The 13828-nt window shown below is 43.2% G+C and overlaps 1 protein-coding gene across 1 annotated transcript in view; it reads right to left on the bottom strand.

Annotated features, from left to right (window-relative positions):
• LOC144891859 (uncharacterized) overlaps positions 1–13828 on the bottom strand; it is an 82480-nt gene that overhangs the window by 54881 nt on the left and 13771 nt on the right. The window contains exon 2 of the mRNA XM_078776815.1: positions 2674–2728. Within this exon, the coding sequence (XP_078632941.1) occupies positions 2674–2696 (23 nt within the window). The 5' untranslated portion in view covers positions 2697–2728. The remainder of the gene's footprint in view (positions 1–2673; positions 2729–13828) is intronic.

Here is a 13828-nt window from a genome sequence, read left to right as displayed (position 1 = left end):
AAACAAGACCGAAAGTCTAACAGCGGTGTAGCCGGGCTTGTAAAATATTATAAATCACAAACACATGTGATTAACTTTTTAAACAGTCACTAATGTTGCTTATAACATTAAACAAAGAAATTTGGAGGAATCCAGACATCCGTTAGGTAATTTTACTTGCAGAATTGAGCGAAGATCTACTGTAATCTAGATTATACCCCACAAGGGTTGGGTACGTACCGTTTTGTTGGAAGAGACGTAACGCTGATGCTTTCAATATTTGATGGTCATTTTAACAATCGGTTTGTTTGTGTTTCACACTGAATGAAAACATAAAGGTAGAGCATGGCGATTGTGATATATGACAGGTTCGACGATATGTTCGGCATGAATGAAGCGTTTTTGAAATCAAAATGGCGGTGTGTGGAGAGTCAGCCGTCGTGCGGCCATAATGACATCAGACGTAATCACATCAACCTGTCATTTGACCAGATCCTCAGCTCTGATTGGTATGCGTTTGAGGGGACATACATACATACATACATACATACATACATACATACATACAGACAGACAAACACTGTTCTAGACAGCTTTTCCCTATGGGCTACACCGTAAAAAGAGGGATGAAAGTCGAGAAAGAAAACAAAACTTTAAAACATAAATCAAGTGCCATCCTCAGGTGCATCAAATTTCCTTTGATCATTTTTGAGATGTCTCTGCAACTTGAGTGAAGTTCACCTGTGGGAAATTCAATTGATTGGACATGATTTAGAAAGAAACACACCTTTCTATATAAGGTCCCACAGTTGACAGTGCATGTCAGAGCAGAAACTCTGCCATGAAGTCCAAGGAACTGTCCGTAGAACTGCGAGATAGAATTGTAAAGATGAATAGATCTGGGGAAGGGTATAAAACTATTTCTAGAGTGTTGAAAGCTCCCAAGAGCACAGTGAGTTCTATCTTTAGGAAATAGAAAGAATATTGAACTATCCAGACTCTTCCTAGAGCTTTCCGTCTGACCAAACTGAGCAACGGGGCAAGAAAGATCTTGGTCAGGGAGGTGACCGAGAACCCAATTACCACTCTGACAGAACTACAGAGTTCCTTGGCTGAGATGGGTGATCTCTTTTTTTTTTCTTTTTTTCTTTTTTTTGTTGTATACATGATCGACGCTCGTGAAAGAGCTAACATTAATCACACAAAAAGACAACCCGACACACAAAACACAAAAAACAAGGGGAGCGGCAGACAAGATGGGGAGAGAGGGGGAAGGACACAAAAGAGAGGAGGAAGAGGGGGAAGGACACAAACACAACATTTGAGAGCAGGGACATCGGGAGGACTTGGGGGGAGGTGGGAGAGGAATAAAACACATGAACACTGCAAGGACTCTGGGGTGAATTACCGGGTGTAGAAAAGATCAAGGTTTTCGATGGGGGAAGATAAGAGATGGTGGTGAACAGCTGTTTTAAAGACCTGGAGGGAAGAGTGGGATTGAAGGGAGTGGGGGAGTTTGTTCCAGAGGCGGGAGAAAAGGGGAATGAAAGAGTGAAGGTGAGCAGAGAGCCTAGACTTTGGCAGTTTAACCATAAGAGGGTTGCAGGCAGATCTTGTGCGACCTGAAGGAATATTGGGGGGACAGAGCACAGAGAGAGCTGGGGGAGCAAGGCCGGAGAGGAGTCGGTAGAAGACAGAAAGACCACCAACCTGCCTGCGGTGAGTGAGTGAAAGGCCCTCGGTGTTGACTACATCGCAGGAGATTCCAATGATTCTGAAAGCTTTGGCCTCAACAGCGTGAAGCCGAGCAAGGTGTGAGGCAGGAGCACCAGCCCAGAGGGGGGAACAGTATTCCATTGAGCTGCAGATGAAAGCCTTGTATGTGGTGAGGAGCTCAGGTGTGCCAAGGAAGGACTTCGCACGACTGAGGATGCCCAGTCGGCGACTGGCTTTGGAGGCCAGCTTGGAAATGTGGTTTTCCCAAGAAAGATCATGGCAGATAGTGAGACCCAAAAGCTTGATCTTGCCAGAAGGACAACAGTCTCTGCAGCACTTCACAAATCTAGGCTTTATGGGAGAGTGGCCAGACGGAAGCCACTCCTGAGAAAAAGCACATGACAGCACGCCTGGAGTTTGCAAAAAGGAATGTGAACGACTCAGAGCATGCAGCAAAAAATTATGTGGTCTGATGAGATAAAAATTGAACTATTTGGCCTGAATACAAAGCTCTACGTCTGGTGGAAACTGAGCACAGCTCATCACCTATCTAGCACCATCCCTAATGTGAAGCATGGTGGTGGCAGCATCATGCTATGGTGATGATTTTCAGTGGCAGGGACTGGGAGACTTGTAAGGACAGAGGGAAAAATGAATATCACATAGTAATAGAGGGATGAGGCACATAGTAACAGTGTATTGTATATTTGCCTGAATTAACAAATGTTGGGCTCAATCAAATATTAAATGCACAAAGAAAAAAAAACTGAGAAAGCAGATGTGGATGTCAGACAGGTATTTTCAGAACGAACACCCATCATGGATCATGAGGAATGATTTAACAAGGTGGAACAGAACATGGACAGATACTGAATCATGATATGCCACAAGTCATCATCAGGATATTAAAGGTCACTTAAATTATTCACTCACTTAAATAAGGTCACTTAAATTAAATTATTATTAAAGGTTACTCACTCTTCATCCAGTTCAGGAATCATGGTCAACGGGCCAGGAAACAAATCGATCAACTCTGCACACAATACAAGAATATCAATAATTTTAGCAATTGAAAGAGGAAGTAATCCAAGAAAACGATTTCATTTGGTTTACCACATCCACTGCCACACACAACAGACGTGTGATCAAAAGTTTACGAAACAACAGTTCAGAGTTGCCTAAAAGTGGAATGAAGGATGCTGCAAACACTTTGTGGGAATTCAAGAAAGGAATATCTGAGGGCCTTGTTTCTTTGGTCATATAGATTATTCTGCAACTTTACAATGAAATAACAAGTAAGAGCAAGCAGAGATTGCACCCCTCCTCAGAACCTGTTTTGTGTGGAAAATAAATGGAAGGATTTACTCTAGTAAAGATCATTGATCGCAAATTAATGGTGAAAAGGGGGTATAAAGGGGTTTAGAGGGTATTGAAACATGTGAACCTGGTCTAAAGGACTGAAAAAGGCCTAAATGGTCTAAAAATAAAGGGATAGAAAGGGGTCTAAAAGGTACGTTCCAATTAATGGAGGTAATTAATAGATGTAGTCACATATCAATAGTACATAATTAATACACATACTCAGTTCCAATGAAATGTAATTAGAGTTGTTCAAGTTACAATGAAACTTAATAAATATATGTAATACTCGCATTCCAATGATATGTAATGAATACAAGTGAATTAAAAAAAGTTATGCTAAAGTAAAAAGGCAATGTAGGAATGACAAACTACAGTCTAAAAAAGGTCCTAAACAAGATAGGGATGATGTTGGTTTAGTTAGAGAGTAGCTAACAGTATTGCCATCACATAACAATCGCCACATCACTGCCTCATTTACACTTCATCAATTATTGCTTCAAGCTTCTACAAACACTCCATGGTTACACCAGTACTTGATTACTCTTGTAGTGTAGAAACTTGTAGTACTCTTGTAGTCTTGTCTTGTATACTGAGACTCTACAAATTAGCAGCCGAGTATAATGTTATAATTTCAGTACATGATCATCAACTTCTTACAAACTGCATGAACATCTCTAATAACAACATTGTATAATTATCTCCATTTGTGATTGGTTACTCCAAGTTGATAAAAAAGAAAAGTAGGAAAGACAACTGAAGCTGCAAGAATTCCCTGAAATTATTTTGGAGCTTCTTATACTGATGCAGAAATGAAATAAAGGAGCCTCTAATACTTTTAGCTAGGCCTAGCCCTAGACAATAGTCTGGAGGCAGTGATGTAGGGATTGTTATGTGATGGCAATACTGTTAGCTATCCTCTAAAGTCTAAACCAATATCATCCATATCTTCTTTAGGACCTTTTTTAGACTGTAGTTTGTCATCCCTACAGAACCTTTGAAATTTAGCATAAACATTTTTGTTCACTTGTTTCTGTAATTTTTTACAATGTGGAATAACACAATGGTATATGGTACTCAGAGGATACCCAATCTTGGAACAAAAGTGCCAAGATATCTTAGTCAGCAATGTCAAACAATGCACATGTTCCTATATTGTCTTACGTAACCCTGACTGTATCTTGCAGCTCTGTCTTATTGCTCGTTTCTCAAAGAGTAATGTGTTCATCCAGCCTCAGGTCACACAAGGACCTGCACCTATAAATGCCCAAAATAACGAGTGTGGTTTCCCCTGTGGGAGATTTCTATGATTATTAGGGTCGGTGAGGTATGCAAATGATTAAAATATACGTCAATATAAACTTTGTTCTTAAAGCATGTAAGAATGTCGGGAAACGAGTTTTGACCCATTGTTAAAACTCAGAATGTGCTATACCGTGCAGTTTGGCAAAGCCTTGGAACCGAAGAGATAACCTTTGTCCTTTAGTGAAAGGCTCAGGGAAGGGTGTTGACTCACCCTTGGGGTAAAATGCAAGAGTCAACTGACTGAGATTAAATTGTCAAAGAATGTTGACCTCTCTGGCCCAAACAGTGATCTTCTTCCCATGATAGCCATCTTTTGTATGCCTTGAGTGACTGATAAATGAAGAGCAGATGGGTTTTGGCGCCAGCGGCTGAGTTCTGTGTTGATCTCTGAATTTCAATCACACCACATCAAAGGAGCTCCTTGCTACTTAAGCACCATGCTCCGAGGGAAGAAAAAGACTGGTCATCAGAGGAAGCAAGACGAGAGGGGAGAAGATTTCTTCAACCAAGCGTCGCGTTATATCTTAGTTCGATTTTGTGTAACAGGTTTTCCCTCTAACTTCGGAATAAATCTCGGCTCGGAGCTCCTTGAATCTGAGATTCGTCTTGAGTGATTTCCTTAGATCAGGGTTCAGTAAAAGTTCCCTGACAGTTTGGTGGCCCCGACGGCGATATCAACTGTGAAGTTCGACGAGAAGACCATTCCAGGTCCAAGGTGAGCGTGCTTCTTGTTGGTCTTTACAGAACGATAAAAGGACCTGCTTAATTACTGTTAAATATTTATTAGCTCAATTATTGTTAATATCTATTTTAAAATGTGGTCGATGGGCAAATCCACAAGGCACACCTGGTAGGTAGCTCCATTCAAGGTGTGCAGAAAGTCCTGTTGCATGTATTTCCATATAGAAAGGGTGCCATGGAATTTTTTTGGGTCACAAATATCCACTAAAGACCTTTTTGGTCTTTAGAAAGGGTGCTGTGCCCTCGTCTTCCATGAAGAACCACTGATATGGTGTACTACTGTAAAATTATGTAAATAAAGGTCGACCTGAGGTGTATACTGTACATACATCTTTTATATATAGATTACGATTTTTTGTTACGATTAACGTTGCTGAGGTAACGTTCTGCGAAAGTGGCTCATTTTTTTGTGGCCGAGTCGTAATTACGTTGAGTTCCTATTACATGTGTATTAAAATGCGGTTTTATGGTTGAGCTCCCTTTATTTCGATTCGGTCACGGCGGAGGAGCGGACAGAATGACGGATGCTGCGGCAGGAACAATAAAAGTGATTTTTTTTTCTTTTCTTTTTTAGCGACTATTCGATATTTTTACGACTTTTTCTAAATACGTATACTAATCAGTCAGGATGTGCGTGGCTTGATAGCCCCGCGGGCGGTTTTGATGTGCGTCTGCATTTTACGCACGTTCGTGTGCGTGATTGGTCAGATCTGCACAGAACTATTGCAATTCGAGTGGAGACTAGACTCTTACGATGTTCTGACAGAAGATGAATGATGAAGTGCACCGTCAATTCATTTTTTGGACAGTCATGTGAGGTCTGTCTGTCAGTCTGTATGAAATATGCGAAGTAGATGGGTTTCGATGCGAAGTTTTATCATTTCGCAGCGTTTTGCGTACATAATTTGTGAAACGAACGAGTTTTGGAAAGCCGTCTGGAGTGGTGTGAAAGTGAATGTGCAGAGTATTGTGTGTACATGGCATTGTATGAGTGAATGTACCTGGATGAATTTGCTAACCTTGAAAGGATGACAGGCTGAGTCAACCCACTGGGTGTTAATTCAACGGCATGACAGGGATTTGAACTGGGCTCACGTGCGTTCGTACGAACACAAAACTATTAATATCTCTGAAACGGATGGTTCGTTTTTTATAGAATAATTTTCCTTTTGGAGAACAGACCAATGAGTCAATAACGATATTAATCGCGACTTGTACAGACGCGTTTGGCGTCGGCAAATGTAACTTGCACACCGCGCATGTACACGAAATGCGCGACACCTAAATATATATAGATTTTTTTTTTTGATAAGTAAATAACTCTATGAGATATAATTTAATGTTCTCTATTAAATGGTGTGTATCGTGTATGCGTGTGTCAACGCGGAGCACGTACACGGTACGTGCGGGCGAAACATACGTCAATCATAGTAGACGCATACTCGCATTCCAATCGTAGTAATTAATAGATGCAATACTCGCATTCCGATAATACATAATTAATGGCTATAATATGGTACTTGCATTCCAATAGTACGTAATTAATGGATGTAATACAGCCGGCCCAAGACATTCGCGCGGTCACATCATTTGCGGACCTACGTATTTGCGGTTCACAACATGTGACCTGCTTCTACATTCCCGGCCCTGTGCCCCGTGTATTAGCGGTTCACAACATGCGACCTACTTCTACATTCGCAGCCCTTTGCCCTGCATATTCGTGGTTCACAACATGCGACCTACTTCTACATTTGTGGCCCTTTGCCCTGCATATTCGTGGTTCACAACATGCGACCTGCTTCTACATTCGCGGCCCTTTGCTCCTCATATTCGCGGTTCACAGCATGTGACGTACGTCTACATTCCTGGCCCTGTGCCCCACATATTCACAATATTCGCAATAGCTGCAATACTCGCATTCCAATAGTTGTAATTAATAGATGCAACAAGTATAGATACATTCAAAGTACACTGCCCCCATGCCAAATAATTAAATATCCTCCAGCGCAGCATTGCCGGGGCGCCTCCGGTGCCCGGGAATACCGCCGTGCAGCTCGTAGAGACTGTATTTGGAGGGAGAGGTGCACAATATTTGATTGATTAATTGCATAATTAAAATCAATAAAAGATTGTCATAAAATATTTTCTTAATCAATTGGCTAATAGCATAACTAAACCACTGGTGCTTCATCCAAAGATGTAACTTTTAGAAATTTAATTAATTAAGTCATTCATTAAAAAAAATTAAATCATGAATTTATTAATCAATAAATAATTAATCGATTAATTGATTAATCAATAAATCAAAAATACCATTTACAGACAAATCACTTGGTCATTGTCATGTCCAAATATCAGCTTCCTAGCTCAAAAGGTGCCTGAGATATTCGCCAGATGAGAAATAAAATTAATAAATGATTGATAATGAAAATAAATAAATAATAAGCATAAATAAATAAAAATTAATCAATTGCCTAATAGAACACATAAACCACCACCATTTCATCTGAATCTGCAACTTTGAAATAATTAATTAATTAAGTCATTCATCGAATAATGAAATAATTAATCGATTAATTAATTAATCAATAAATAAACAAGAAGACGTCATGCGTAGCACAATACTTGCAAAATCCGCCCCCCCCCCCCCCAAAAGGTTTCCATTGATACAGCAAATTGTCCATTTCATGAAGATTAAAATTTATGATCTTGATCAAAGTTCGGGTCAACAGGATGAAAAGTGATGATTTTAGAAGTTTGACCTTGAGTTGACCTTTGACATTTTGACCTCATAAATAGGTGGTACCCCAATTCAGTGAGGCAATACACAAATGCTATTCTATTTTCAAGTCAATCGGATGAAAATTGATGGGTTTTCAGATGAAAATTGATGATTTTGGAAGTTTGACCTAGAATTTACCTTTGACCTTTTGACCTCAAAAATAATTGGTTTTCCTATTTAGTGACACAATGTGCAAATGCTGTTCAATTTCCAAGTCAATCGGATGAAAATTGACGGTTTTTCAGATGAAAATTGATTATTTTGGAAGTTTGACCTTCAGTTGACCTTTGACCTTTTGACCTAAAAAGTTGGTTTCCTAATTCAGTGAGGCAATATGCAAATGCTGTTCAATTTTCTAGTCAATCGGATGAAAATTGATGGTTTTTCAGATGAAAAGTGATGATTTTGGAAGTTTGACCTTGAGTTGACCTTTGACCGATTGACCTCAAAAATAGTATGTTTCCCAATTTATTGACTCCAATACAAATGTTATTCAATTTTCAAGTCAATCGGATTTAATATGGTGATTTTAGAAATTTGACCTCCAGATGACCTTTGATCTTTGACCTCAAAATCAATAAGCTTCTCAATTGGGAAGACCTAGACAACTTGCTGAAGTTTAATAATAACTAGGGCATGCCCGTACTATATATAAGCAAGGACGTGCCCGTACGTGGGTGCCCGTTCCTTGCCAAAAAAAAAAAAAAAAAAAATTTGTGTAGGGGTGTGTGTGTGTAAACATCCTAGGGCGTGCCCGTACGTGGGTGCAAAAAAACATGCGTGCAAACAACAACAACAAAAAAAAACTTTGAAACCACGTGGCAGTAACGACCACAGAACCCCCCTCCCTCTATTTACATGAATGGTTTGGTCCATTCGCAAAGCCAAAGCGAACGACCACAGAACCCCCCCCCTCTATTTACATGAATGGTTTGGTCCATTCGCAAAGCCAAAGCGAACGACCACAGAACACCCCCCCCCCCCCCCCTCTATTTACATGAATGGTTTGGTCCATTCGCAAAGCCAAAGCGAACGGCGAACGGCTAAATCGCCATAGCTCGGTAAGTACTTGTCCGATTAATTTCAAACCTTGAAAAGGCACATCCTCGGGTCCCCAGCAATATACCTGGCAAGTTTCAAGTATATCGGACCGGTAGTTGTCGAGAAATCGTTGTCGCATACACACACACACACATACACACACACATACACACAGAGATTAATGGAATTATAGATAACTAGGGCATGCCCGTACTATATCTATATCTAAAATTATATCCCCCCCCCTCTATTTACATGAAATGGTTTGGTCCAAAGCGAACGGCTTGCGAGTGGTGACAATCCCCCCCCTCTATTTACATGCAATGGTTTGGTCCAAAGCGAACGGCTTCCGGAGTTTGGTAAAGAAATCGCCATCGCGTGCACAAACGCGCAGGAAAGCGAATGAATCGCAAATTCGTTTTTATTAGTTGTAAAACATAGTTTAACGCCAACATAGTTTGCAAACGTGAAATAAATGAATACGCTCTCAAATGTGCCATCCGAGGCAGAGTGTGCCCGCCACGTTCGGCACACGCGATCGTTCGCTGCTCTCTGATTGGTTGAATCGTTTTTTGGACATAGCTCGGTAAGTAATTGTCCGATTAATATGAAACCTTGAAAAGGCACATCCTCGGGTCCCCAGCAATATACCTGGCAAGTTAAAAGTATATCGGACCCGTGGTTGTCGAGAAACAGCGGTCACAGACAAACAAACAAACGTACAGACGTACAGACAGACAGACAGAGATTACTGGAATTATAGATAGATAATAATAATAAAGGAGTCTTATATAGCCCCATCAAGCAGAGTAAACGACCCTCATGGCGCTTTACATTATCATGCGAATGCACACACACCGTACACACATACACAAACATACACACACACACACACACACACACACACACACACACACACACACACACAGACACACCTTCACTCTTGCCCTATTCCTCTCCCTCCCCATTCAAAACCCACAGATGTGTACTCCCCCTCCTCTTCCCCTCCCTCCCCCACACATGTACACAGACATACTCTCTATCTCTGTCCCACCTCAAACCAAAGGGAAAACAGGACTTAGACTTTGAAAGACTTGTGAAACAGATAGGTTTTGAGGGAGGTTTTAAAGGCAGGAAGAGAGTCAACATGTCGAACAGAGGAAGGCAAGTCATTCCAGAGCAGAGGTGCAGCAAACGAAAAGGATTTCTCGCCAAACGACTTGGTGCTGGTGCGCGGCGGCTCTAAGGTCATAGAGTCGTCGCTTGAATGAAGCCGTCACCGAGGTTCATAGAGAGTGAGCAAATCGGAGAGATAGTGAGGTCCCGTTCCACACAATGATTTATAACATAGTGTGCAAATTTTGTATTGCACACGAGCAGAGACAGGCAGCCAGTGTAAAGATTCAAGAGGCGGAGTAACATGGTCAGACTTCTTCGCCTTACAGACAAGACGTGCGGCAAAGTTTTGAACCTTTTGTAACTTATCCAAGAGAAACTGAGGGCAGCCAGCATACAAATAATTACAATAGTCTTGCCTTGAGAGGACAAGGGCACAGACCAGAGTTAGAGCAGCTTGAGGAGTAAGAAAGTGGCGAATAGATGCGATCTTTCGCAGCTGAAAGTATGCTGATTTGCAAGTTTGAAGTACTTGCTTGGAAAATGTCATGTTACAGTCGAACACCACACCAAGGTTCTTGGCCGACGAAACAAAGTTTACATCGGTTTCACCAACATGAATAGTGGTAGGAAGTGAACATTGTAGAGGACATCTGTGCGATCTTACAATCATAGACTCTGTTTTAGCATCGTTCAGCCGAAGTTTGTTTTGGGTCATCCACGCCTTCACGTCGGCAATACAGCCTTCTAACACTTCAACAGTGGACACGATTTGTTGAATCGTGCTTCCTTTGTACAGCTGATTGTCGTCCGCAAAGGCGTGGTGATCAACTGAATGTCTGGCAACAAGATCAAATAGAGGCTGAGTGTACAAAACAAAGAGGATAGGTCCCAGGACTGAGCCCTGGGGAACGCCAAAGTAAAGCGGAGAAGGCGCTGATTTCTAGCCATTGACAACAACTGTTTGCACTCTATCAGTAAGATAGGACATCAGCCAAGAAAGGGGAGTACCAGTTATACCAACTGTGATTTCAAGACGACGCATTAAGACACTATGGTCAATCGTGTCAAAGGCTGCAGACAAGTCCAAAAGAGCAAGAACGGAAACCTTACCACAGTCAAGAGAGGTCAGAAGATCATTGGTTATTCTTAGGAGAGCGGTCTCGGTGCTATGGCCTGGTCTATATGCTGACTGGCGAGAATTGAAAAGATTATTTGAAACTAGATGGTCATTCATCTGTGATAGCACAATTCTTCCTGTGATCTTTGATAGGAAAGACAGGTTGGAGATAGGATGGTAATTTTTCATGTCGTTAAGGTCAAGGGTGGGCTTTTTAAGAAGTGGTTTAACAAGAGTTTGCTTAAAGAGAAGCGGAAATGAACCCGTAGTCAGAGAATCATTGATAACTGCAGTAATAAATGGGAGGAGGGTGTCCAAACACTCAATAAACAAATCGGTGGGTAGGGGGTCAAGATCACATGTTTTTGTGTTTGACTTGAGGATTGAACATTTGACAATTTCCTCAGTAACAGGAGTAAACGAACTAAGAGGTCGTCCGTGAAAGCAGTGTTCAGCATCATCGAAGGAAAGGAGTGACTGCTTGTCAAGATTGTTTCTTATTGACTGAATTTTATTGTGAAAGAAATGCAGGAAGCGTTGGGGTAGTTTGTTTTGAGGAAACACAGTGGGAAGAACGGATTTATTTTTGGTGGCAAACAGGCGGTTGGTAATGCTGAACAGTTGCTTGCAGGAGGAGCTCCTAGTAATCCGATCAGAAATATATGACGTTTTTGCTTTCAGAATGATTTTTATGACGAGTCTTTTAGCTATGTTATACAACTGTTTATTGACTGTGAGGCCAGTCTTCAGCCACTGTCTCTCAGCATGTCGTTGTTCCTTTTTGGCAGCCCTGACTTCGTCGCTGACTGCGCTGAACCACGGAGTACTCCTGCGCCTGGGAACGGCGCGCCGTGTCGCTGGAGCATGACAGTCCAACGCTGTGCGGAGGCAACAGTCGAGGTCTTCTGCAGTGACATAGGAACGGCCAGAGAGACGGGTGTGAAGGTCCTCTTTAAAGGCGCAACGGTCAATGGCATGTATGTTGCGGGCAGTGATGAAGGTGGGCTGAAGACGAGGAACAGCAATACTCAGGTGGCTGGTGACACAGAAGTGGTCCGAGGTGATAGCACTGACGCGGCGGAGGACCATTCATGTCACTGAATCACTGACGTGGACTGCACCAACTGATCATCGCATCTGTGCACTAACCAATCCAGGATGTGTCCTTTAACGTGTGTAGGTTGGGAGACAGACTGAGACAGACTAAAAGTAGAAAGGAGGTCAATGATCTTTGAAGTGAGAAGAAGTGTGGTTGGTCGTAGTGGACGTTGAAATCTCCAAGAATCAAGACGAAACCAGGAAGCGTATTGCAGTGGTCGAGCAGATTAGGAAGCTGGGTCACGAACATAGAGTCAGTAAGCTTGTTTTTCCGGTTAGGTGGAGGTCGGTAGAGGCAGAAGAAATGAAGAGTGTTTTCTGACAGAGTGAAGGTGACATGGGCTAGCTCGTAGGATGAATGGTCGAACGAAAAAGTTGTGGTGAAGGAGACAAAGGGAGAGAAGTTGTCTCTGTAAATAACAGCCATGCCCCCACCCCTAGAGGAGCGAGGAAATGACTGCAGGGTGTATCCAAGTGGGGTGAGATCAGCACATCTCCCTTCGTCGCCACTGGGTCAGAACCAAGTTTCGGTCAGAAAAAAAACGTCCATATCGTTATCTTGAATAAAAGAGGTAATTTAGGTTCACTTGTCAGGACTACTTACAGACTGAGCGTTGAATAAGGCGAGATACAGGTCAGAACGGTGTTGTTTTGGTGCTGTGTATGTTCTACAGGGATAGATGAGGTTATTGAAGTTGACAGGGGACACTTTTTCGCAGGAATTATTAAAATGTGGGCCGGGCCGTGGCTGGTCGCGAGGAGAAATCACAATCGGTATTTTTCTCTGCTTTCTACTCCCGCCTCTCTTTGTGCGTTTTCTCGGGAGACCAACGCCGATTTCAAGTTCTCCAAGGCCTGACACGAGTCCAGGAGTCAATCGAGTGGTGTTGTTTAAAGACAAAAGTTTTTGCCGAGTGTAGCGCATAGGCCTCGGGATAGAGGAGTTAGAGCGGATAGTCGAGCTCGGTACATGCAGCGGTGCGTGCAGAGGTGGGGCGAGCAATGGGGTGAGCGATGGGACGTGCGATGGGCCGGGCGATGGGACGAACGATGGGACGAACGATGGGACGAACGATGGGATGAGCGGTGGGGCGAGCGATGGGGCGAGCGATGGGGCGAGCGGTGGGACGGGCGGTGGGACGGGCGGTGGGACGGGCGATGGGCCAAGCGATGGGACGAGCGGTGGGACGAGCGGTGGGACGAGCGATGGGACGAGCGGTGGGACGAGCGATGGGACGAGCGATGGGACGAGCGGTGGGACGAGCGATGGGGCGAGCGGTGGGAAGAGCGATGGGGCGAGCGATGGGGCGAGCGGTGGGACGAGCGGTGGGACGGGCGATGGGGCGAGACGGGAAAAGAACTGTCTTGTTGAGAGGCGCACACCGGGGCTGCGTGAGGCTCAACGAAAAAACATGGCGGTGTAGCGGTTACCGCTGGATGCACACAATCGCCTTGCACCGGCCAGAACACGGCCAGACGCGCCTCTCCCGGGCATGCCCGGACTCACTGTTCCCGGGCACGCCCGAACCTCCCGGGCACGCCCAGTCTCGTCTTTCCCGGGCATGCCCGCT

Source organism: Myxine glutinosa, chromosome 4 (genome assembly GCF_964187855.1).
Source record: "Myxine glutinosa chromosome 4, kmMyxGlut1.1, whole genome shotgun sequence".
Classification (NCBI taxonomy): domain Eukaryota; kingdom Metazoa; phylum Chordata; class Myxini; order Myxiniformes; family Myxinidae; genus Myxine; species Myxine glutinosa.
Note: the sequence above shows the minus strand (reverse complement) of the source record. Positions and strands in the feature narration are given on the sequence as shown.